The following is a 25206-nucleotide window of genomic DNA, read 5'->3' as shown; positions in this document are numbered from 1 at the left end:
CACAAGGACTGGATTTATACTTGATACTAAACCATTAAGGTGTGTGTTTGTCTTTGGTTTAGAACAGTGATGGCGAACCTATGGCACGCGTGCCACAAGTGGCACGCGGAGCCATTTGTCAGGGCACGTGAGGCGCTGCCCTGTCAGCTGGCCAGCGCGCATGCGCGCGCTGGCCAGCTGAGTTCACCTTTTTAATAGCTATTTTTCGCCTTCCCCAGGCTCCAGAGGCTTTATAGGAGCCTGGGGAGGGCGAAAAGAGCCCTCCCCGGAGGCTTCAGGGACCGTCCCTGAAGCCTTCGGAACGCTTAAAACCACCCTCCGAGCAAACCAGAAGTCACTTCCGGTTTGCTTGGAGGGTCGTTTTAAGCGTTCCGAAGGCTTCACGGACAGTCCGGAGGCTTCCCTGACGCCTTCAGAGCGCTTAAAACCACCCTCCGAGCAACCCGGAAGTCACTTCTGGTTTGCTCGGAGGGTGGTTTTAAGCGTTCTGAAGGCTTCAGGGACCGTCCGAGGCTTCCCTGATGCCTTCGGAGTGCTTAAAACGACCCTCCGAGCAACCCTGAAGTCACTTCTGGTTTTCTCGGAGGGTGATTTTAAGCGCTCCGAAGGCTTCAAGGCTTTAAGGCTCCTTTCGCCCTCCCCAGGCTCCTATAAAGCCCCTGGAGCCTGGGGAGGGCGAAAAAAGCATGTAAAATGGGGGGGTTGCGCGTTGCATTATGGGTGCGGCACGCCCGCACTCGACCCCCCTGCACTCCCCCCACTTGTGGCACGCGAGCCAAAAAAGGTTCGCCATCACTGGTTTAGAATGTTCCATGAAACTAGACATGTGGTTTTATAGGTTAAATAAACTACAACTTGACAAAATATGTGAATTCAGTCAATGAGTTTAGTTGTACAGCATATGCTTTTGCTACAGGTTTTATCCTAGTAATTCCTGGGTAAAATACACAGTATCAGAATAATTAGTGCTATTAAAACTATACCATTCTGATGGGGGGGGGGGATATTTTGCGTTAAAAACATATAATAGTTGCCAATGGGAAATGATACTTCCAGATAGGCCAGTCATTATACTATCAATTTTCCCTATTACTGGAGTTTTATGAAGAATTCAGATTATTGTAACTTCAATTTTTCTGTTGTTTTTGATTGGTGATCTGGGAACCCTTTATTAAGTATATCCAATTCCCCTCCATAAAATTCATAAGGAAAAAACAGAATAATCATATAATTAATCAATCTCTTTAAGTAACTTCATCAAACTATATGCATTCATATTTATAACCTGCTCATTTATAGGTCCCAATGTTACATGTTGATCAATAGCTTAAAAGATTAAAAGAACCAGTTCTTCTAAAATCACATAACAGCATCCATGAGGTGGATTGGGCTTAGACCTGAGAGAGTAACTGGCCCAAAGCCCCCCAACTGCTTTCATGGCTAAACTGGGATTTAAACTCACAGTTTCCTGCTTTCTAGCTTTATACCTTAACCATTAGACCAAACTGGCTTAAATATACCAGCAAATGTGAAGAAGAAAACGTGTTAATGGCTTAACTTAAGTATGTTGATTTGACCACAATTTCCTCAAATCAAAAGATTCATGAATTGAAATCTACCTTAATGCAATAAACTTTAATGTAATGAAGGCGACTTTAAGCATTCTGCAGATTCAGTTATTGTTCTGTTGCTGTTGCTACCAATGTACTGACTCTGTAAACCACTTAGAGAGGTCTGTAAAGCACTGTAAAATGGTATATACGTAAGACTTAAGTGCTATTGCTATTGTTATTTCTTGCTTCGGATCACAACCTTGTTGGTCAACTTATTCAGCCATATCAATAATTGTTTACATATGTCTAAAGATTGAAACAGTTCTATCTTGTCTTTGACAATTTGATTTATACGCATTGGCGTACACACCACCTTATACATCTATGTAATCAGTCAACAGTTTAATAATATTCAATAGGTGGAATTTCAGTATTTATTTTTAAATTATTTTTGTTAAAGGAATCATTTTATTACTGAGGTTCTACTTTGAATATCGTGCTATCTATACTTACTGTACTGCAGTAAATAACATAGATACTCCTATTAATGTGTCAGAAATGTTTTAGACAGTAAGGATTTTTTATTGACCTTTTTAGATGTTATTTGTTTGCCAGTTCAGATGTCCACCACAGGTCTCTTGACTTACAGCCATTTGTTCCATGACCATTTGAAATTATAATGCCACTAAAAAAAATGACATGACCATTTTTCATGCTTATGACCATTGCAGAATCCACAGTCACATGATCAAAATTTGAAGATTTGGCAACTGACTCATATTTATGACGATTGTAGTGTCCCTGGGTCATGTGATCACCCTTCGCGACCTTCTGACAAGCAAAGTCAATGGGGAAGCCAGATTCACTTAACAACCATGTTGTTACTAACTTGACAATTGCAGTGTTTTATTTAACAAGTGTGGCAAGAAAACTCATAAGATGGGGCAAAAGTAATTTCATATCCATCTTGCTTAGCAACATAAATTTTGGGCTCAATTGTGGTCGTTGGTTGAGGACTACCTATAGTCCTACCTCAGAGTTTAATTGCCTCTGTCATTTGCGGAATTTGGTTCTGAGGTAATCCACACCAAAGGTGAGTAGAAAATTAAGTTCCTTTGCTGCCACCTCAAGCAATTTCTCCCTTCCACACCAGCCCCTAGGGGAACAAGGAGCTGATTGATAGGAGAAAGCCTCACCCTGCCTTGGTTTTGGCTAAAGACAGAAAGGAAAACCAAACACCCAAAATTTTGGGAGTGGGCAACTCAGACAAGCTAAGGAAAGTGTAGGAGGGCCAGAAGGTTACCAGTACTTAAACCAAAATCCACTTCTTTAACGGTGCCAAAAGAAGGTATGGTACAAATAGCAGGCTATTAAAAGTGGAACTTAAATAATAAAATGCTGCATTAATAAAAATAATAATAATTGAAGAGTAGATGCTGAAATTCTACCACATCCAACCGCAGTTTAAAAGACATAAAAATACCAAAACCCGGAATGCAATTCGTATTACTTCCAAAAAAGTCATTTTCCAGCCTTGCCTGAGGCCATCCGCTGCTCATTTAGGATTCCGGTCAATTGTCTTAAACAACTAAAAAAAATTCTTCCCACTAAAGATCATCCTCCAAACTTTAGGGTCGACCATGCAAAAATCTGTTTAAATGCAAGTTTGTCTAAAAACATGGGAGGAAACTGAATTACAGGGTAAGTAACCATTCCAACTATGCCGCTCTTTTGTTCAGAATAAGAGAATACAGGTAATTGTTCAGGACAAAAAAGCCACATACTTTAACATACCCATAGGTTATTAAAACAGAAGTAAATTAAATAATTAACTATTTACTTTAATGGTATCCTAAAAATATGCTGTCAGAAGCAAATTGTCTCAGTGTTTAAAACAGTAAGTTTGACTCCTAAGTATGTGCAAATATCTTTCACAATCTGTTTTATATTAGAATTTAAATTAGGGTTTTTTAAGGGGGGAGGGAAATTGAGGTAGAGTAGGCATAGTATTAAACAATATCACCAGCTGGTCGTTTTGAGATATTGTGATGGCATGCATGTCTTGACATATGTTAGCAAGTAACAGATCAAAGCACTGCTCCATTCTACAGCTGAGGAGTCATATTTCTTCAGTCAAGATCAAATGGATTTTTTTTGTCCCAGTAAAAAGCCTAATCATGAACTATTTTATATATTTAGAATAGGTTCAACCCCCTTTAAATACCAACACTTGATTGCCACTTGTACTGCAATTCACTACTAGTGATGGGGAAACTTTAGGAACACAGGAAAAGCTACATGCCCCACATAGCTTCCTCCAAAATCTCACAGTACCCCACATCACTCTGTTCATTATCTAACAGTATGTCTGATCTCCAGTTTAATCAGGAGAATATGAACTCTTGTGGAGCTATAGAAGCAGCAAGCAACTCTACCGTAAGATACTTGGTGTGAATGTGCACCTGCACCTATACCTTATGCAAACATGAAATGATATTCCCTTCACCCAAGTGGTAGGTAAACTATTTGTTTACAAGCTCCACGGAGACCTGTTGTTTGGCAATCAACCATTATTTTTAATGCATCTGGTTAATCACACACAGAAGCACACTACCAATTTGCAAAAGTATGAATTTATTCTAGTACAGCACCCTTTATAGTTTTCATTTTGTGCTGATATTCTCGGGTAATGTTGAAGGATCTTTGTGTATTGTCTGTTTTGAAGCATATATTTCCCATCCTTTTGCCAGCAATTTGTTGTTTACTTAGATGCATTATTTATTTTGGATCCTCTTAAGGAAATTATTTGAAAAAGACTGTCACAATTTAAATAATTCCTTCACAGAAGAGAGAGAGAGAGGCAGGGTGGGGTTGTATTTCGAGAATACAGGTAATTGGAATTTCCAAGTTACCTAACCTAGTTACCATCATTCACAATCTGATCTAGGAATCTGATCTTGTTTATAATTATACAAAGGGTCATGAAGGAAAAGGGAGGGTAGAACTACCTTTCCCACGTTTTGCTTTTTTTTATTTGGAAAAAAAAAGGGAAATCCTCTCCAAATGGTCTTGTCAAGAGACTTTTTACATTTAAGGGAGGTGGGGAAAAAGAATATAAATGAAATCTTTAAAAAGGCTTTGTAATGTGGGACCTTTATTACAGATGGCTGTAAAATATAGCTTCAACGTTTGGGGTGGGGTTGAATCTAGCCTTAAAAAGACTGGGGTCTATTTGAAAATAAAATTACCCCTTTGGATTACCTATTTGGATAAATTTGGATAACCGTATAGGATTTCCTGCCTAGGCAGGGGGTTGGACTAGAAGACCTCCAAGGTCCCTTCCAACTCTACTATTGTATTGTATTGTATTGTATTGTATTATAAATTGGCTGAGGACCTGGGATAGGCAGATGTGGATGTTTGATGGTGTTACAGGCATCATCGTCACAGGATGTACCAAGTAAAGCTGCCTTTTGCAGTTGACTGATGGTGAATGTGTGAATATAGAAGGTGTTCAAGCGGTGCACCAGTTGCTTTGGGATTGCTCCCAAGCCGCCGATGACCATTGGCGCTGCCTTTCTTTCCCCACAGCCGTTCTGTTTCTATTTGCAGATCTTCCCGCTGATGCTATTCTCGATGGTCCACATTTAGAAAGAACAATGGTACTTATGGTACGCATCCTGCCTCACACATCCCTACGACCAATTCGCTCACACAGAGAGGGACTTCTCCGGGTGCCGTCCGCCAAACAGTGCCGGGGGGCGACACCCAGGAGCAGAGCCTTCTCTGTGGTGGGCCCAGCCCTGTGGAATGACCTCCCCCGTGACATCAGGATTACTTCCGATCTCCGCTCCTTCCGTGTACAGCTGAAGACCCACCTCTTTCAATTATCTGGCCTGGCTCAATCGTAATTATTCTTATTCCTCCTAACTGGTTTTAAATTGTATTTTAAACGTTAAATTTTAATTCTATATGGGGTTTTTATAATTGGGGTATCTTAATGCGGGTTTTTTAACTGTCTATATGATGTAAATTGTCTACCTCCTCCGAGTTCGAGTCCGTGTTTGTGTATCTGTATGTATGTTCTGTATGTATGCCTATGTGTTTTTATATATTTTCTGTGTTTTATATGCCCCATTGTACGCCGCCCCGAGTCCTACTTGGAAAGGGAGCGGCTAATAAATTCAAACTTATTATTATGACCATCCCTGCCTTCTTTGAAATTGGCCGACCGAGTGTGTATTTGTGTGGAGGGGGTGTTAGAGAAAACCCAGAAGAGCGTCCGGCAAAAACCCGAGAACAGGTAACCTCAACCTCCCAACGCCGGTTAGAAAGAAGAACCCAAACGGGGGAGGGAGGGGGGGGGAGAGGAGCTGGAGCCAGAAAGTGCTGAGTCACCGCATGACGCGACGTCTGTCCCTATCACCTCTTCCTTCCCCTCGGCGCGCGCGAACCAGAAACCGACCGCGCGCGAGAGAGAGCGCCTATTCTCCGCCCTTGCTCCTCGGTCACGTGTCACGCGATTCCTCTCCTGGGACGGTCAGAACCATAGCTGCGGAGAGGCGGCTGCCGGCGCCTCCAGCCTTCTCCGGTTTCCCTTAAAAGTACCCGAGCGTGCGAAGCCAAGGCGGAGGGTCTCCTCGTCTCTCGTTCGGTACCGGCCGCTGGCAAAGCGGGAGGCTCGGGAAGGCGGCGGGAGCGCCTTTCCCCCCCTCCCTTTGCTCAGCCACCTCTCCCCTCCCCCTACGCCTAGCCGCGAGTGGATTCTCCTTGCGTGTTTCCCGCCGCCTGAAGTAGGTTGGGTTTTTTTTTGGGGGGGGGGGATCGGCGGCTCCTGGCCCGAGCGCTGCTCTTCGGAGTTGTCACGGCAGCAGGTTGCCTTTTCCGCGCGCCTCCTCTCGCGGTCTCCTCGCGCCTCCTCTTCTTCCTCCCCGGCAGAGCCATGGGGCTTCTGTCGCAAGGCTCTCCGCTCAGCTGGGAGAAGACGCAGCGGCACGCGGAGCACGTGCGCAAACACGGCATCCAGCAGTTCCTGCACATCTACCGGGCCGTCGGGGTGAGACACAAGGACGTGCTCAAGTGGGGCGACGAGGTGAGCGGCCTACATACCCACCCGGAGAAGGGAAAGGGGGACCCTTCGGAGAGCCGGCCTGGCTGATGGAGGGATCCTTCGGCTGCGCTTGGGAAAGTCTCCCTATTGAGATAGGCCGCCATTCCCCCGTCTTCTCAGGTAGAAGGTCGGTGCTGGAAGAAGGCTTCTGGCTCTGCGCCTTGCGAAATGGAGGTGACGGAGGAGGCTGCGGGGGGGGGGGGGTCGGGTGGAGAAGCGATCAGTTTATTTAAATCGGAATTTCCTTAAACGGAGCTTAGGTGTGAAGGTTAGGAAAAAGACCGGCAGCCGTCAAGTCCCTTCCCTGTCGCAGACCTACCTGAGGCTGGTTTCACAAGCCAGCATCCCCCCCCCCCTTTCTGTACCATTATGTGTATATATATATGTGTGTGTATGTATATATGTATATGAGTATATATACACATACATACATATACATACAGACTGTACAATCCGAAGCTGGTAGGAAAGTAAATGTTATCCACCATTCTGTTTTCGATTGCTTTTGCCCCGGACTTGGTTTGATCTTCAGCATTCTTAGAAAAATTCCTTACATAGAAAAAAAGCAATTAACAATAGCTTATGGGTTCCCGTCTTTTATGACTATTTAACAGTTATACATTGCTCTTTTACTTTGTTCTTGCCAATATCAGACTGTCTTAAAGCAGAGACCTTGCGTTTTTTTGTGAGTAGTATAGTAGCAACTGTAACTGGAAATTTTACTTTGGATAAACCGTATGTTTGGATACCAGAAGGGTCAGATTACAGATGCGCATGGATGAATGAATCTCTTCATCTGTAGGCAGTTTTATATTTATGTTTCATTGCGCTCCATCCTATTAACAGCTCCATCCTATTAACAATTAATGTCCTGTTAGTTTGCTGTGTATTACTATAGTAAGGAAAGTCAAACAGTTGTTTGTCTGAGGCCTCTATAACCTAGGTTCTGTGTTTGATAGAGATGTGCCTTATAATGAAGACCCATTAGTATTTTAACAGATTATTGGGGTATTGGTCTCACTTTTTAAATTTAAAGCATTTACGGTATATACTGCTCAAGAGCTGGGGATGTTCTCAGAGCAATTTGCATTACTGTACTTACTTGAGGCATCAAACATTAAAGTTGAGTTGGATCAGGGAAGGATACTATTTGAAAAAAAGTGGTATTCAGAATTCTCTTAATCAGTTAATTTTCTGGAATTGAATATATTCATCAATTTTGTTTTATTTATGAAATGTATAAGCCATTTGTTCCCAGACAAATGATAGTCTGTGATGTAACATAGTTAATCCAGAAAGCAGGATATCGACAACCTGCAAAGCATATTATTTCTTCATGTTTCATATGTTTTAAGGAATTTTCAACCGCTTTTTCTTTTTTTGCAAAAAAAATTAGTAGGGAATTTATTAATAATTTTGATATGATTTGCAAAAAAATAAATAACTACATTTCCCATTGAAAATGACTGAGATAAATAAAGCTAGAAAAAAAACATTTATTATGAATTGAATTGGTCATTGACTTTATTGCTTGACAATGTAATTGAAGCTGAACTGTAAACCATTTCTAAATTCTCTGTAAAGTTTTTACCTAAAACTTAGAACTGTGCATAGATTAAGACAAATAACAGCATGAACTGACATCTTTTTTGTATATAATTAGTTTTCTATGTCCAAAGAATTTATTTCATTGTGAAAATGAGGCTTTCTAAGAATGAAAACTTTGGGCTTGAATTACGTATATATAATACTCATAATATATGAAAATAACAATTTGGCCCATCAAATTCTCTTAAAGAGGTACTGACTTGAAGAGAAACCTTCAGATGCATTACCAATACACTTTGATAGTGACTTTTGAATACAATTTTGATCAAAGCCTACTTGAATCTTTTATCCAAATTGATACCAAAGAGGAGTTTCGAAACTCTTTTTCTTGAGATCTTTTCTTCTTTCATCCTCAAACATTCTTAACTGTCAATTTACAAACTCCGAAATTGAAATATATGTTGTGTGCTAATACTGAGGAAAGCTTATTTTTTACAGCTCAATCAGTCTGAAAATATTCCAAGATTGTATTACAGAAATAAATCTTAGAATCATTTCAAAGGATTTAGATTATGTATACTTTAAAAAATAATCCATACAATTTTGTACATTAGAGCTATGATAATTGCTCTATGCATTGTAATAAACAGATTTCATAAGACAACTCCAGACTTGTGATGCCCAGGGGCATGGTACATCACAAACACTGAAGATGAATGCCTGTAAAAAGTTTTTACATTGAAAAAATAGCTGTAAATATTTTGTTAACAAAGATAAATCAGGTAATTAAACTATAGCTCTCACATTTATAAATATTGATGGGTTCAATTTTAGGTAGATTGCATTCATAGATATGTTGTCATAAAAAGTAGGGGGAAATGCATTATGTTACTGATTCCCGTACCTTATTACTATAAACTTACTTGCTAGTAGTTCTTTTAAATATTCTTATTATCTGTACATATCAGGAACAGAATCTCTGACCATCTATTTGCAAAGCATAAGCTCCACCAGCCAGCTAGATCGATAGCTCATCAAGATCGATAGCTTTGCATTTGCTGTAGGTATAGAATTGTATAGCTCTTCTACACTTATTTTCAATTCCAGGAAATCAAGTTGCCAATAAAAAATCTTGAAAAGTTATATATAAAATGCATAGACATTAGTTTTAGAAAATAGCAAATTCTCACCAGGAATAAGAAATAGTGACCATATTTTATCGCTTCTCTTAGTTTTCCTGCCTGGAACAAAACAAACTATGAAATACATCTGCAATACATCTGTCTTGTTTCTCTTGTAGCAAACCTGGATTATTAAGAAATGAAGTATCAAGGGAAAAAACCCTCTAGTTTATGACTTTTGTATATTAAGAGACCTAGGAATTCAGATATAATATTAAGCTAGTGTTACCAAATCAGATTTGAAAAACTGATGACCATTAAATGATTTATTTATCATTTTGTTTATGTCTAGTGATTATCCAGATTTTTACAGATCATGCCTGGTAGTTGTAATTAAATGCCAAGGGAGAGTTCCAGACGTTAGCTACTCGGGTTGCAGGAGGAGCAATTTTGAAGAGATATGTTTGAACAGATTTCTTATATACATCCTAACTTGCCTCACCAAGAGAGAGTTCTTTCAGATTGTTAAAACATGTATTTTAGCCTGGGGACAGAAATAAAAAATGTATCAGTTTTTGTAATCAGAGTTAACAATATTGAACATGTCTTGGTTAAAACTATCAATACTAACTTGAGCATAATCATATTTTTAGCTTCTGTGATAGAAAAGTGGCCTAGGTCTCCTAATTTCCTATGCTTATTTCTGCCAAATTCTAAATACACTCAATTGAAGGTTAAAATTTCTTAGGGATGAATTTGAAGTCTCTACAGGTTATATTCATCCTAGTTATTCAGAAACAGGCCCCAGTGTTTTTGGTAGAGCTGGCCCCCAGGAAAGTGTATTGGATTGCAGACCTAGGTGAACCACTGAAACTTGTTTCTAATTCTGACAGGATCAAATTTTAATAAAATAAATAAGAAAATTATAAAGACAAATTTTAATCTGTAGGGCAGTATGAGTTAAGTTTCCAAACAAAAATAAACTACTGACACACATTTTGCTTTTAATATATTTTTTACCTTTGATAAATAGCATTCAAGTTGTACTTGGTACAAATTATAACTTCTGTTAAAAGACGTGTGACTTAGGTCCTTCTGATATTAAAATGTATTTAAATAACAGGGGCTTACTTAACTTGTAAAAGTCGAGTGTATAAATGCTTTTTAGTATAACATACCATATATTGTGATTTTAAGATACCAAAACCTCATTTTTTTTTGTGCTTTATTTTATTTAAAAGAAAATGCAGATATATACAAAAATCATAAATAAGAAAGAAAGAAACCTGGAGTTAAATGTTAAGATTTATGGAAATAGGTGGACATACATATATATATATTTACACTAGTATAAAAGATCATCAGCTTTGATTGTTGAAACTGTATGTAGAGATGTTGTTAAAGTTCTTACACTTTTTTAATACATATCCAAGTAAATGACACAGATAATATTTTTTATAATACTCTTCTATAATGAAATGGGTTTACTGGTAGAATAATAATCTGAGTGGTATCATTAGATTCAATCTGTAGTTTAAAAAATTCTTCTTTGTTATGCTTGAAATTTTTGCTTTTGTCAATCCTTAGTTTGCTGTGCTTTACTGTGGGAAAATATAACAATGCCATTTCTTGGTATTAAGATTACTGATTTCTCTTCCGGTATATAAGCTTTTACTAGATTAAGATACATCATGTTTCCTTTTAATACAAGACAAAATTGTGTTAGAAATCTGAAATTCAAGCTTAATGTGAAACCTATTCTAAGGGGGGGGGAGGAGTTTTAGGATCTTTTGCTGGTAGTACTCTCTCTGATCTACAAATTGATACTATATGCAATAAACACACCAAGGATCCCGATAAACACTGCATAATCAAACTTTCAGCAAGCTGAAAAGATGAACTAACTGCTATACCACAATCAAGTTTTGCTCTCATTATCTGCCAATCTGAAGAAAACGTAAGAGCTTTATTTAACTAGAATTTGTGCTCTATTTGTCTTTTTGAAATTGCCCTAGAGGCTTGCTTCATATGTAGTATCTGTTGACAAAACATTGTCTATTGACATTAGAATGTTGATTGTGCATCATCTTTGCAGAAATGCTGCCTAAGAAATTGTTTGCTGAAATATTTGTATTTTAAAAAGTCAATAGTTAATGTAAAGTTGCATTGTATTGCTCTTTTTTCTATAATCCATCCTGCCTAATCATCAAAACCCCTAAGTCAAAAATTCTTTTTTTATTTTTATGGAAAAAGTCAACAAGACTATTCCAGTCACCAATAAATATAATTTTATTTTTATTATAATGTATTTTCTCTAATCAAAGACATTTATTTATATTTCATATTTAAAGTTAATTTATCCATTTCAGCAATATTTGTCAATTTCACCAACCATTCTTTTATAGTGAATAGTGTTGAATCTTTCCATCTTTCTGCATATAGTCATCTCACTGCTATGATCATACATTGAAATAAGCTTCCATGGTTTATTTTTCTGTTTATTCATTCTAAAAGGAAAAGTTCTGGGTTCAATTAAGTCTTCTGTATCAAAGTATCTATCTGGATCCATTTTTTTTAGTGTTTTACATGTCTACCAGGCATGATAAAACATCCGTTCATATTATTCACATTTCCAGCATAGATTTAAGCTTCTCTATACATTCCAGATAATTTTTCTGGCATCATGGGCCAACAAAACATCATTTTATAAAAACATCTCTTTATATCATAACACAGTGTAAAGTTCTATCCTTTTAACCGCATGTTTTTCCATTCCATCTGTATACATCTGTATTATAAACGAACTTCTTGGCCCACTTTATCATACATTCTTTAACTTCCTCCTATGTTTCAAATTTCAGCAAAAGTGTACATGTTTATAAATTATATATTCATGATCAGTACACAAATGTATTTCAAATTCTGACTTTTCTCCTTCGTTGAATGCCTCCAGCTAAGCACTGATTTCCTGGAAATGCTTTAACTTAGATGCCTGTACTGATCAGGGAATTGGATTTAATGTCTTACAAAGTTCCTTTGAAGTCAGTGGTTCTGTATTTTAGTATTTTATCCAATAATAAAGTAATGTTGGGTTTCTAAGATCTTTCATTTTATTCTACTTTTGCAGATTTACAGATATTATGAATTCTGTTTTATGTTTATGTCTGCACCGATAAAAGTCGGAAGTCACCTGTTTTTTGTAGTCAATTTCCTTATCAACAGGCATCCCCAATTGGCTTTTTCCTCTCCTCCCCCCCCCCCCCCCAGTATTTTCCCTTATTCAAATTCAAAATATATGTTATGCATTCTAATGAAACTTAGTGAATGTATCAGTGGTGGATTCCTACTGGTTTGGACCAGTTTGGCCGAACCAGTAGTGGTTTGGTAGCCTGGGTTGCTGGAACCAGCAGCGACCCATGCCTAGTACACCTCCGAACCAGTTCTCTGAGCGGCGCCATAGGTGGCGCTATCTTGTTTTTCGCTTCTGTCCGTGCGCAGAGCAGTTTTATTGATTTTCCAGAAGTGACTTATACATTTCTGTTTTGAACTTGGGCAAGGTGACGACGTGGCTGCTAAAATAGACTTGAATAACAGCTAAATTCTGTTTCGTTCAATTTGGGACAGAATAATGTCCTGTTATTCTGGGCAAGGACCACATTGTAAATAAATTGCATGTTGGAAAGTTTGATAAAAATATAGCTTTGTCATTCCCATGAAGTCAGCAAAAAAACCAGTTTGAGTCAGCTACTTTGATATAAAATTGTACTGAAAGGTATAGAGTTTATATTTCCTAAGACATTTTATATTGTTAAATATAATATACATACCATTTTAATAGCCTCATTTAAACTATTTTGATTCAAAAAGTACTAGAATGGATTTTCATTTGGATGTTTGCTATGTTTGTAATACTGGATGCTATAGTTTTCTAACATTCTCTTTAGTTGCCTTCTATATTGTGAGTAGCTGCAGTCTTAAAAGTGAAAATTTGTGACAACAAAATCTTGAGATAAATTTAAGTAGAATGGATTGTAAAAGAAGCTTAGACAGGCTTTCATCCTTGATCAAAACATGCTGAGGAAGCTAGAAACCACTGTGCAACTGCTGAGTAAATATTACACTTTACTGATACATTGTGGGCAAAATGGACTTGTAAAAATTGGCAGCTTGATATGCAAAAATAAAAAAGTATGCATTTTTAAATATCCCCATTTAGAAAACATTACCATGAAGTCTGCTTTTAAGAATTATAATTCCTCAGGTCATCAATTTGTGAACTTAGTGTTTTTCTGTTTTGTGAGCTAAAAATTATGAATTTATCTTGCCTTTTAGGTGGAATATATGTTGGTAGCTTTTGACCATAAAAATAAGAGAGCGCAGTTATCATTAACTGGAGAAGAAGTACTTCATACTTTACAAGAAAAAGGTGAAAGAATAAATCCAAAGTAAGTATCATCAGCTCACAGAAATGTAAGCTGAAATTTAGCCAGGTTATTAATCGGCATGTATTTTAATCTATCTGTCTATTACAAGTCACATTTGGCTTCTGCCTGGACAGGTCCATGAAGTTTTTACAGCAATGTTTTTGGAAATAGTTTGCCATTGCCATGAGTGACTGGGCCCAAAGTTATCCAGCTAGCCAATGCAGGCCAAAAATTGCAGTCCCTCAGTTGTAACTAGTTTCTTTAATCACTTCACCAAATTGGCTCTCATTTTCTAAACAATGGGAAATGCATTTTCATAAATACTTGTTTGCATGTACCCTAAAAGATCAGTGCTTACAATTTGCAGCAACACATTGGCATGTTTCTAATTTAATTATTTAATTAATATTTAATTATTAAAATGCTTAATTTTGTATTTGAGGAATGGGCAAAATGCAATTCACATTTTATGCCAGCTATGTTTTAAAAATCTACATTGGTTTTGTTGACCTAAAAAATAATTATGTATGATATAGTGCTGATGTACTTATACTATTGCATATTTTCTCCCAAAAAGTTGGAATCCCTAATAATCATAAAATACATTCTAAGCCAGAGCTCCCCAACATTTCTGGCTTTGCGGACTGACGATGGGAGAGGGGATGTTTCAGCATGTGCATAGCTCCATTTACATAAGTGGTGTGCATGCATGTCTGCCACTCATGCAAATTGAGTGTGCGCACACATGCTTGCTCGTCCACTTCTCACGCAAATGAGGCTGTGGGTGTGTGTGCTTGGCAGCCTTTTCCACAGCCTAGTTGCAATCCCCAACGGCCCACAGGTTGGGGACCCCTGTTGTAAGTAAATTAAGGTACTAGATTAATCCATCCTCATCCTAAATCAAGGTTTTTGCCTTTGTTTGCATGGTTCAGAGTTAAAAGCTAAATTACAGTTGCATGCTATGTAAGTATACTTTGTTCTAGAAAATACTTTCAGTTCTCATTTGATTTTTCAGCCATCCAACATTATGGAGACCAGAGTATGGAAGCTACATGATCGAAGGGACTCCTGGGCAGCCATATGGAGGAACAATGTCTGAATTTAACACTGTACAGGACAACATGAGGAAGCGGCGCCAGGAAGCTGCTTCAGTACTAAAAAAAGATGAAGCTGTTTGCACTGTCACATCATTTCCAAGGTTAGATTCTGTTTTTCTAATAGTTTGAAAAGATAGTGGTTTCAGATGGCCGTGACTCAGAAGAAAGTTGTAATATTAAAGCTATTTTAAAAAGAGGAAGATCCACCATAAAATATTTCCCATTTAGAGCCACTGCTACTTAGTTATATCTGCAGGAGTGCTTAAAAGTTTGTGAACCTGTTTGAATTTTCAATATTTCTGCATACATATAACCTAAAACATGATCTGTTCTCCACACAAGTCCTGAAATTAGATAAAGAGAATCCAATTAAGCAAATGAATTGAAGTATTACACTTGTTTATTTATTCATGAGTAAAATGATCCAAGCAAATCAAAAAGTTATTGGAAGAAATGTTCTGTGGATGCATCTAACCAAAATATATTTTTTTCACTTCAATGAAAACTGTTGTTTCACAAAAAGCAAAGACTGCATTCCAGTGTAAGAACTTTATTTCATCTGAGCAACATGCTGATGACAAAATAAATAGTCCTCAACGCATAACTGTAATGGACCCTGGAATTTCCCTGTTAAAAGCCAGACACCAGCAAGGTTGATGTGGGATACTGGAATGGGCTGGTATTATTAAAGATGAGCTAGTTGGACCTTTTCGGTTTGAAGATAGACTCAAAATCATCTCCCAAAGTTACTGCCAGTTTTTACAGGACACTTTCTTCAAGCAGTGGTACAGGAAAAATTCTGCAACTTTCAAGAAGACCATGATTTTTATGCAGGACAATGCTCCATTGCATGCATCAAAGTACTCCACTGTGTGGCTTGCCAGTAAAGGTCTTAAAGATGAAAGAATAATGACATGGGCCCCTTCCTCACCTGATCTAGACCCTATTGAGAACTTGTGGGCCCTTCTTAAACAGGAGATTTACGGTAATGGAAAACATTACATTTCTCTGAACTGTGGCTGGAAGGCTGTAGTTGCTACTGCACAAAAAGTTGATCGTCAACAGATCAAGAAAGTGATAGACACCACGAATGAAAGATTTATGACTGTTATTAAAAAGAAGGGTAGTTACATTAGTCATTAATTTTTAAAAAATATCAGAAATGTTTGTGAATTTTGAGTTGTTTATTTATTTTACTTTAACAGATTAAAATAAGTGAATGAGATGGGGAAATTTTTCTATATCATTTGGTTGCGTAATAATTGCACACTAATAGTTGCCCAATTATTGTGCACACATAGATATTCTCCTAAGAAAGCCAAAATCTCACTTTTACTTTCTTAGATATTCAGGTTTGAGGTTTATTAACATTTTGAATTGACTGAGAGCACTGTAGTTGTTCAATAATAAAATTAATCCTCAAAAATACGACTTGCCTAATTGTGCACACGGGGTATATATTCCAGCATTCCATGTTGTGTCCAACTAGATAGATGTGTTTAGGAAACTCAGAGACAGGAAGTTGACTTTTTCTGCTACTTGTTCCTAGCAGCTAGTAATCAAATCATGCTATCTGTGGTTGTAGAAATAGCAAGTAACATCAAGACTAAAAGTCATTCATACTACAATCCTCCATGAGTTTGGTCAGCCTCCTTTTAAATTCATTAAAATTGATGGCAATCATCATGTGTGATGGTATGAAATTTATTTACAAAAAGTATTCTTCAGTGGAGTATTACGTAAATTTTAATTTTAGCAATTTTTTAGATTTGATCTGGAGTTGATTTGATTGAATCAGATGCCGAATGATTTGATGATTTCAATCAATTTGGAAAATGAATAAACTTGATTCAGTGCTTTGAATATAAATGTCAAATAACTTCCCTTTTTTCAAATTTTATTAGAATTGATCCATACATCCTAATGTTTAGTTTAGTTTAGTTTAATGAGTGATGCTTAATACATTAATACATTTAATGCACTAGAACAGTGGTTCTCAACCTGTGGTCCACAAACCCCTGGGGGGCTGCGATGTCACGGAGCCTGCAAACGCTTGGAGAAATGTTATGATTTAAATCTTGAGTTAACCCTTAACCATAGACATACTTTTTTGGCTGTTATTACAGACATGAGGCCATAATGACTACTTAAGCTGCTGGCCATAGTCCAGGTAATTGCACTACAATATTGTGACTAGTGATTCTGGATCTATTGCTTCCAAAAGGTGCAGAAGACCATTTGAATTTGTCCTTGGCATATAAATTATTGGACGACATAGATTGTACCTGGTCATCAATTTCATCTGGAGCTTCATCATTGCTGATGTCAGAATCGGCAGTAGCAACAGTTTCATCATCATCCATTACAAAATTTTCGTTGCAATCCAAGTCCATTTCACTCAGATTATTCTCTGCTTCTTCAGACCATGATAGAACAGTTTCTTTGAAGTTTGGATCACCAAATCACTCTATTTGGCAGAAAATATGGTCCCGACATAAAAAAAATACGTTAATAAAGATCTGCGGTCAAAATGTCCACAACTCAAATTCAAATGCCACTACAGAAAACACCAAATAACTCATGCAAGCGCGATGCTGCATACAGGCTTATTGGCGTGAAAACAAAAGCTATTCGCAACCAGAACAGTCCCATTTCTAGAAATATGGATGTTCCAAACATTTTGGAAAACTGTTGCGGTCACTATGACCATAGTCTGTGGCCACAAAAGGTCTTTAGAAGGGGTCTGTGGTAAAGAGAAAATTGAGAACCATTGTACTAGAACATTTCTTTCTACTTAGAAACATATTTGGTAAATTTCTTACCTGTTTGGATCAGGGTTTTTTTTTGCAGAAACAAAACTAACCTATTTTAATTGGTTAGATAAAATGTGCATTTACTGAGTGCCTTTAGCTGTTTTGATTATGGTCTACAGAGGAGTTGTGCCAAACATATAAGTACTATTCTTAATAAACTTTGGTTTTACTTTCGTTCTGGAATATTTCTAATACACCTTTACTAAATGACTCTTTGTCAACTAGAAATCTCGATTTGATTGCATTTGTAGATTAGGTTGTCCAGGATTTACGATACCAGAGTATCATCCAACACCTATCGAGACGGGAGCCTCAAAGTCTCTTTTTTTCCCAGATGAGGCTATAAACAAACATCCCAGGTTTAGGTAAGTACATTTTGAATAGGAATACAGATGTGTACTATTTCATAATAATACAAATTTAAATTTGGTATGAGGTTCACCACTCATATTGAATGTATTAGTCTTTCTATAGATACTATTTTAGTTTTACCAATGCTTTTAATAGGCTGCCAAAACTTTCATCCTTTATAACATTAATTCCACAGGCAATGCTATTTTAGAAGAGATTCAGAGCTAGCTTGTCTACTCAAAGTTCAAACCATTGCAGCTAGAGTGGATTTGATTTAAATAAAGTCAATTTAAATCATGATTTAAATCACTAGTAAAAAGGCTTGATTTAAATCAACTCAATTTAAATCGTAATTTTTAAAGAGCAACTGTCATCTCTGTCCCACAGCAGCTCCTTCTCTGACCTGCTGTTGACTGGCTGAAGTCCCAATATTGCAGAATATACAGCCTCATGCTACATAACTAAGCTCCATTTCATGCTGAATAAACTAAGTTATTAATGTATCTTAAACAGAAAACTATATTTAGATGATTTTTACTACAAAAGCATTTATTTTAAAAAAATCTATTTTTATCCAGCCTGATTGCAGTGCCTCTGCAATCACGTGATCAAAATGTTGGTACTTGACAGTGCACTCAACCTTACAATTGCAGAAACACTGCAATTCCTTCCCACCATAGGCTAAAAGGCCTCAGCCACCTTGGCCTCCCTATCTCTGCCCCCACTCATGGGAGGCCTGCCCCACTATGTCTAGTCCAGTTACCTTTCACTGCAGCTGCTGTGTGTCCAGCCAATGTAAGGCATATGTAGAAAGCTGACAAAGGCAATGTTCCTCAAGTCTTTATCAAGGCTGATCAGGAACAGGAATTTCACTGGCTGACTTCGTATTCCTGGTCAATTTTGAGAAAGATTGCTTCTATATTGTAGAGAAGGATTCTGTCCATAAAATTAGCAAAGACAATCTTTCTCAAGGCTGGCCTGGAATAGCTCTACAAACAGTCCAAAGTATTCTGCTTAGTCTCTTGCAATTCCTTTCTCTCTAATCTTACTCTGCGAGGCAGGGAGAAGCATATCAGGCATAGGACAGAAATTGTTTTTTATCTTTTGTTCTCTCTAGCAAAGCAGAAAAATTGCATTGAAAAAAGTGACTTATGACCATTTTTCACACTTATGACCATTGCAGCATCCCCTTGATCACACGTAAAAATTCAAATGCTTAGCAACTGATTCATATTTATGACAGTTGCAGTGTCCCATGTTCACCCTTTGCAATCTTCTTAAAAGCAAAGTCAATAGGAAGCCGGATTCACTTAACTATTACTATCTTAACAACTTCAGTGATTCACTTAATAACTGTGGCAAGAAAAGTCAAAAAAATGGGGCAAAATACATTTAACAAATATTTCACTTAGCAACAGAAATTTTGGACTCAATTGTGATAGTAAGTTGAGGACTACATGTAATTGTTATTTTGCAATGTATACAAATAGGTAAGCTCTCTTCTGACATTATTTCTCATAACTCTGTATCAAGATAGTGTTGATGCTTCATATGATTCACTGAATGCAAATAATTTTTAATCAGTGTAGTAAGTTAGAAAGCCCATAAACCAAATATCAATCTAAAAAATTATAAAACTATTGGAAAATGTTTGTTTTGAGAAAACATCTCAGAATTTTTTATTCTTTTTTAGTACTTTAACGAGAAATATTCGACATAGAAGAGGTGAAAAAGTAGTTATAAATGTACCAAGTAAGTGAAAAAAAGCAATTTACTGTTGTTATTTTTTAAAAAAAAAAATTACCCCGGAGCTTAACCTTTTGTCAAATGTCTTATTCAGTATTTAAGGACAAGAATACTCCATCACCGTTTATAGAAACATTTCCTAGTGATGATGGTGAAGCAGCAAGAGCAGCTAAGCCCGATCATGTATATATGGATGCCATGGGATTTGGCATGGGCAATTGTTGCCTTCAGGTAAACTCACTGAAATGAGTACACTGTTAAGTATTTTTACTGTTTTCTTTTGGTTTTGTGTTGTTTTCATAACAGTTATTTGAATTTTTCAGTTACATATTCTATAGCCAGATTTTATATATTACAGGCATGTATTTTTCCCTGCTGTTCATTGCACAACTAGGCACCTTTTCTCTTTCTTTCCAAAAATAATAACTTAATTCAAGCACCACGCCGAGCTGTGATAATTGTTAATGTTTTATAAGCAACTGTCTACTACTGGTACCAGTAGTAGACAGCAAATAATACAAGAGTAGTAATTTTCTACAAGTTTATCATCTAATAGACACACAAGGAGGAAAAGTGAGGGGTAACTAAAACAGTCATAACAAAGGAGATGGAAAAATAATAGCGTAGTAGAGAAGATTCAAAAAATTGCATTGAATAATGTGAGTGACTGAATTCTTAAAACATCTGAAGGCAGTGAGTTACAAAAATAAATAAAACAAAGAATTAAATGTAGTTTAATAAAACAAAGAATTAAATGTAGCATTTAAAGAGATTGGAATGAAAGAAAAGTAGAGCGTTGTACAATGTAGAGCAAAATAAAAGGTCATGAGGAGCACTGATGTGTTTAAAAGTGCACATCAAAATTGTAAAATAACTTTTCAAGTGAAAGATTGATACAAAAATGACCATCCCGGTATTTATGGTTAGGAAGAATAAGGTGACGAATGAATGTCAGTATTCTTAGATGAGTTAAAGGAAAAAGGAATGACGTGTAAGACAATTAGGTATTGCAAATTTAACATAAATCACATGCACTTTTAACATAAATCATGATAAATTTTTATTTATTATACAGGTAACATTCCAAGCCTGCAGCATTTTTGAAGCAAGATATCTTTATGATCAGCTAGCTACCATCTGTCCCATTGTGGTGAGTGAAATCATTTTATTGTTGTATACATTTTTATTCAGAGACACACTTTTATTATATTTATATAAAAACTCTTTTAAAACTGTCTTAAAAAAATTAAAAAGCATGTTCATTGAGGCAATCCTCAGAACTATCAGTATAAGATTTGTAATTTGGTGGTGATAGTTTATGTTCAGTAAGTGAAGCTAAAATTTTCCATACTTGATGAATTATATGGAAGGAATAAAAGAGATCAGAGAAGTTTGCAAGCTGTTGCTTAGGGGCTGGAGGAGAAAATACAGCAAGAGGTAGTGCCATATTTGTTGCCATGCCCATGTAGCACATTTTACGTTGACCTAATCCTATATCCTCAAAGTACTGTCAGCATAAGAATAACAGAGTTGGAGAGGACCATGGAGGTTTTTTAGCCCAACAGCCTGCCCAAGCAGGAGATCCTATACCTGGGATGGCAAACCTATGGCATGCGTGCCACAGGTGGCACATGTAGCCATTTGTCAGGGCACGTGAGGTGTTGCCCTGTTAGCTGGCCAGCTGAGTTCAGCCTTTTTTAAAGACATTTTTCCGCTCTTCCCGGGCTCCAGAGGCTTTATAGGAGCCTGGGGAGGGCGAAAAGAGCCCTCCCCCAGCCCCCCCTTTCCCGGAGGCTTCAGGATGCTTCCCTGAAGCCTCCGGAGCACAAAACACCGACCCTATGGGCAAACCGGAAGTTCATGAACAGACTTCCGATTTGCTCGTAAGGTCGGTTTAAGCCCTCCGGAGGCTTCAGGGACCTTCAGGAGGCTTCCCTGAAACCTCTGGAGGACTAAAAAAGACCCTGCAAGCAAACCAGAAGTCACTTCTTGTTTGGTCGGAGGGTTGGTTTAAGCCCTCCGTAGGCTTCAGGGACGTTCACTTAGGTTTATATGGAAGCCCTGAAGCCTACGGAGGACTAAAAACGGCCCTACGAGCAAACCAGGAGGCTTTCTCCTGAGGACTAAAAACGACCCTATGAGCAAACTGGAAGTCACTTCCTGCTCGTAGGGTCGGTTTAAGCCCTCCAGAGGCTTCAGGGAAGCCTCCTGAAGGTCCCTGAAGCCTACGGAGGGCCTCCGGGGTGGTGGGGGAGGCTGTTTTCGTGCTCCCCAGGCTCCTATAAAGTCTCTGGAGCATGGGGAAGGTGAAAAAAGCATGCAAAAAGGGGGGAGCGCGTCTCATGCGTGCATGCGCACTGGGGGGTCGTGCGTCGCATTATGGGTGCGGAACGCTTGCGCACGACCCGCGTGTGCTCCCCCCCCCTTTATGGCACATGAGCCAAAAAAGGTTCACCATCGCTGTCCTATACTATTTCAGATACATGGCTGTCCAGTTTCTTCTTCCTCCAGTGATGGAGCATCCACAACTTCTGGAGGCCAGCCATTCCATTGATTAATTAAGTAATGGTTAATTGTTTTCACTATCAGGAAATTTCTCCTCTGTTCTAGACTGGATCTCTTCTTGATAAGTTTCCATCCGTTGCTTCTTATCCAATCCTCAGGTGCTTTGGAGAATAGGTTGATCTCTCTGGCAGCCACTCAGATACACTGCTATCATGTCACTCCTAGTCCTTCTCTTTGTTAGATTAGCCTAGACCAGTGGTCGGCAAGCCGCGGCTCGCGAGCCAAATGCGGCTCTTTACACATTTTAATGCGGCTCTTCAGTGTGCCGGGCGCCCGCTCCGCTCCCTCCTCTCGGGCTTCGGAGGGAAGCTTCTGCAAAAGCCGAGTGACAAGTCTCCCAGGCTGTAATTTGCCGAGCTGTACGCGCGCCTGTTTTCCACGGCGTGGAGCAGCGGCGAGATTCTGCGCGGCGAGCGATGATTCCGGGGGCCATCAGTGGGGGGGCAGGGTCTCCCCTCGCGTTCCTCATCTTCCCGGATGGCCCCTGGAATCATCGCTCACCACGCAGAATCTTGCTGCTGCTCCACTCCGTGGAAAACAGGCGCGTGCGCACAGCTCGGAAAATTACAGCCTGGGAGACTTCTCACTCGGCTTTTGCAGAAGCTTCCCTCCGAAGCCTGAGAGGAGGGAGGGGAGCCGCGCTTCGGAGGGAAGCTTCTGCAAAAGCCAAGTGAGAAGTCTCCCAGGCTGTAATTTTCCGAGCTGTGCGCACGCGCTTGTTTTCCACGGCGTGGAGCAGCGGCGAGATTCTGCGTGGCGAGCGATGATTCCAGGGGCCATCCGGGAAGATGAGGAACGCGAGGGGAGACCCTGCCCCCCCACTGATGGCCCCCGGAATCATCGCTCGCCGCGCAGAATCTCGCCGCTGCTCCACGCTGTGGAAAACAGGCGCGCACGTACAGCTCTGTCAGTCTCTCTCTGATTCCTTCTCTCACTCCCTCTCTCTGTTCCTCTCTCTGTCTGTCTGTCTGTCTCACTCACACACACACACACACACTCTGTGGTCACCTTGTTGAGTGTTCCAATCACATTTGAAACACTCAACAACTGGCCTGCATTTATGGTATTTTGCAGCATAAATGCAGGCCAGTTGTTGAGTGTTTCAAATGTGATTGGAACACTCAACAAGGTGACCACAGTGTGTGTGTGTGTGTGTGTGTGTGTGTGTGTGTGTGTGTGAATGAGACAGACAGACAGAGAGAGGAACAGAGAGGGAGTGAGGGAGGGAATCAGAGAGAGACTGACACACACACACACACACACACACAGAAAGAGGGGGAGGGAGGGAGAGAAAGATAGACAGACAGAGAGAGAGACACACACAGAGTGAGTGATTAAGTGAATGAGTGAGAGACAGACACATCCACATACACAGAGTGACAGAGAGGAAGGGAGGGGAGAGACAGAGGGAGAGACAGAGACACACACACACACACACAGAGTGAGTGAGAGACAGACAGACCCACACACACACACAAAGTGACAGAGATGGGGGAAGGAGGAGAGAGAGACAGAGATACAGAGACAGACAGACAAATAGACACCCAGAGAAAATGACAGAGGGAGACAGAGAGGGAGGGAGGGAGGGAGGGAGAGAGAGTCAAAGAGCCAGAGAGAGAGAGAGAGAGAAAAAGAAAAAAAGAAAGAAAGTGGGAGAGAGAGATGAAATGAAAAACAACAACATACAAACCTGACTTACTCAAACTACCCAAGGAAATGCAAGGCCAATGTTCACATTAGTGGTTGTGACTTTGTCAGTCATTGTCAGGATGTAATTTTCTCTACATTGTAAGGCAAATTTTACGGAATTTAACGTTATCGATAAATAATATCGTTCTAAAGTTTTTGTTTTATTAGTTGTGTTATTTGTATCCTCCCGGCCTATGTGGATACTTGCATGCAGAATATTCTCAATAAAAACTTATTGAAACTAAAAACAGTGTACCATCCTATGTATTTTCGGTTTTAAAAATGCGGCTCTCAAAATAAATTTCAATCGTGGTTTTGGCGAGATTTGGCTCAGTTGAAAAAAAAGGTTGCCTACCACTGGCCTAGACATACCCAGTTTCTGTAGCCTTCGTAGCCTTAACACCTTTTTTTATCATGGTGACTAAAAATGGAGGCAGTATGCCAAGTGTTACAAAAGCAGTATAAAGTTGTACTAACGCTTTGTCTGACCTTGATACTATTCCTCTGTTGATGCTGCCTAGAACTGCATTGGCTTTTTTTAACACTGCTGGCTCATATTTAATTGGTTGTCCATTAGGATTCTTAAATCCCTGTTCCAGTTACTGCTGTTGAGACAGGTACTACCTATTTTGTCCCTGTGCATTTGGTTTTTCTTGTCTAAGTGTACACCTTACTTTTCATAGTTCTTACAGATTCATAATTTTCACTTCTCAAACTTGAGGTATGCACTATATTGGGACTGGAGGGGAACATACAGTAGAGCCGTGATGGCGAACCTATGGCACGCGTGCCACAGGCGGCACGCGGAGCCATTTCTGAGGGCACGTGAAGCATTGCCCTGTCAGTTCCAGTGCGCATGCACCCGCCGGCCAGCTGATTTTCGATAGTTTCTTTTAATCTCCAGAGGATTCCCTGAAGCCTCCAAAGGGCGAAAAACAGCCCAATGCAAAGAGAGCTGCCGGAACGGGGAAAGACAAGCGGCAAGGAAAGAAGCTTCTTTCCCCCCTGCTGCCTGCTGTGTTCCCCCCTCCCCCCTGCTACTAAAAAGGATCCTGCCCGATCGCTGAGAGAGCTGCCAGCACGGGGGAGACAAGCGGCAAGGAAAGAGGCTTCTTTCCCCCCTGCTGCCTGCTGTGTTCCCCCCTCCCCCCTGCTACTAAAAAGGATCCTGCCCGATCGCTGAGAGAGC

General features: G+C 39.1%; 1 protein-coding gene across 2 annotated transcripts in view; it reads left to right on the top strand.

Annotated features, from left to right (window-relative positions):
- The first annotated feature begins 4985 nt into the window (after positions 1–4985).
- The window catches only part of GCLC (glutamate-cysteine ligase catalytic subunit), a 33561-nt gene continuing 13340 nt past the window's right edge, over positions 4986–25206 (top strand). Inside the window, exons 1-8 of one of the 2 annotated variants that reach the window (XM_081944028.1) lie at positions 4986–5224; positions 5755–5856; positions 13665–13777; positions 14772–14954; positions 17918–18031; positions 19711–19769; positions 19858–19994; positions 20839–20913. In XM_081944028.1, coding sequence (XP_081800154.1) covers positions 5213–5224; positions 5755–5856; positions 13665–13777; positions 14772–14954; positions 17918–18031; positions 19711–19769; positions 19858–19994; positions 20839–20913 — 795 coding nt within the window. In that variant the 5' untranslated portion in view covers positions 4986–5212. Of the gene's footprint in view, positions 5225–5754; positions 5857–5985; positions 6646–13664; positions 13778–14771; positions 14955–17917; positions 18032–19710; positions 19770–19857; positions 19995–20838; positions 20914–25206 lie in introns of those variants that run through there. The other variant, XM_081944027.1, reaches the window with a different exon arrangement.

Source organism: Natrix helvetica, assembly GCF_964273705.1.
Source record: "Natrix helvetica genome assembly, chromosome: 2".
In the NCBI taxonomy this organism is placed as follows: Eukaryota; Metazoa; Chordata; class Lepidosauria; order Squamata; family Natricidae; genus Natrix; species Natrix helvetica.
This window is presented reverse-complemented; position numbering and strand designations above follow the sequence as displayed.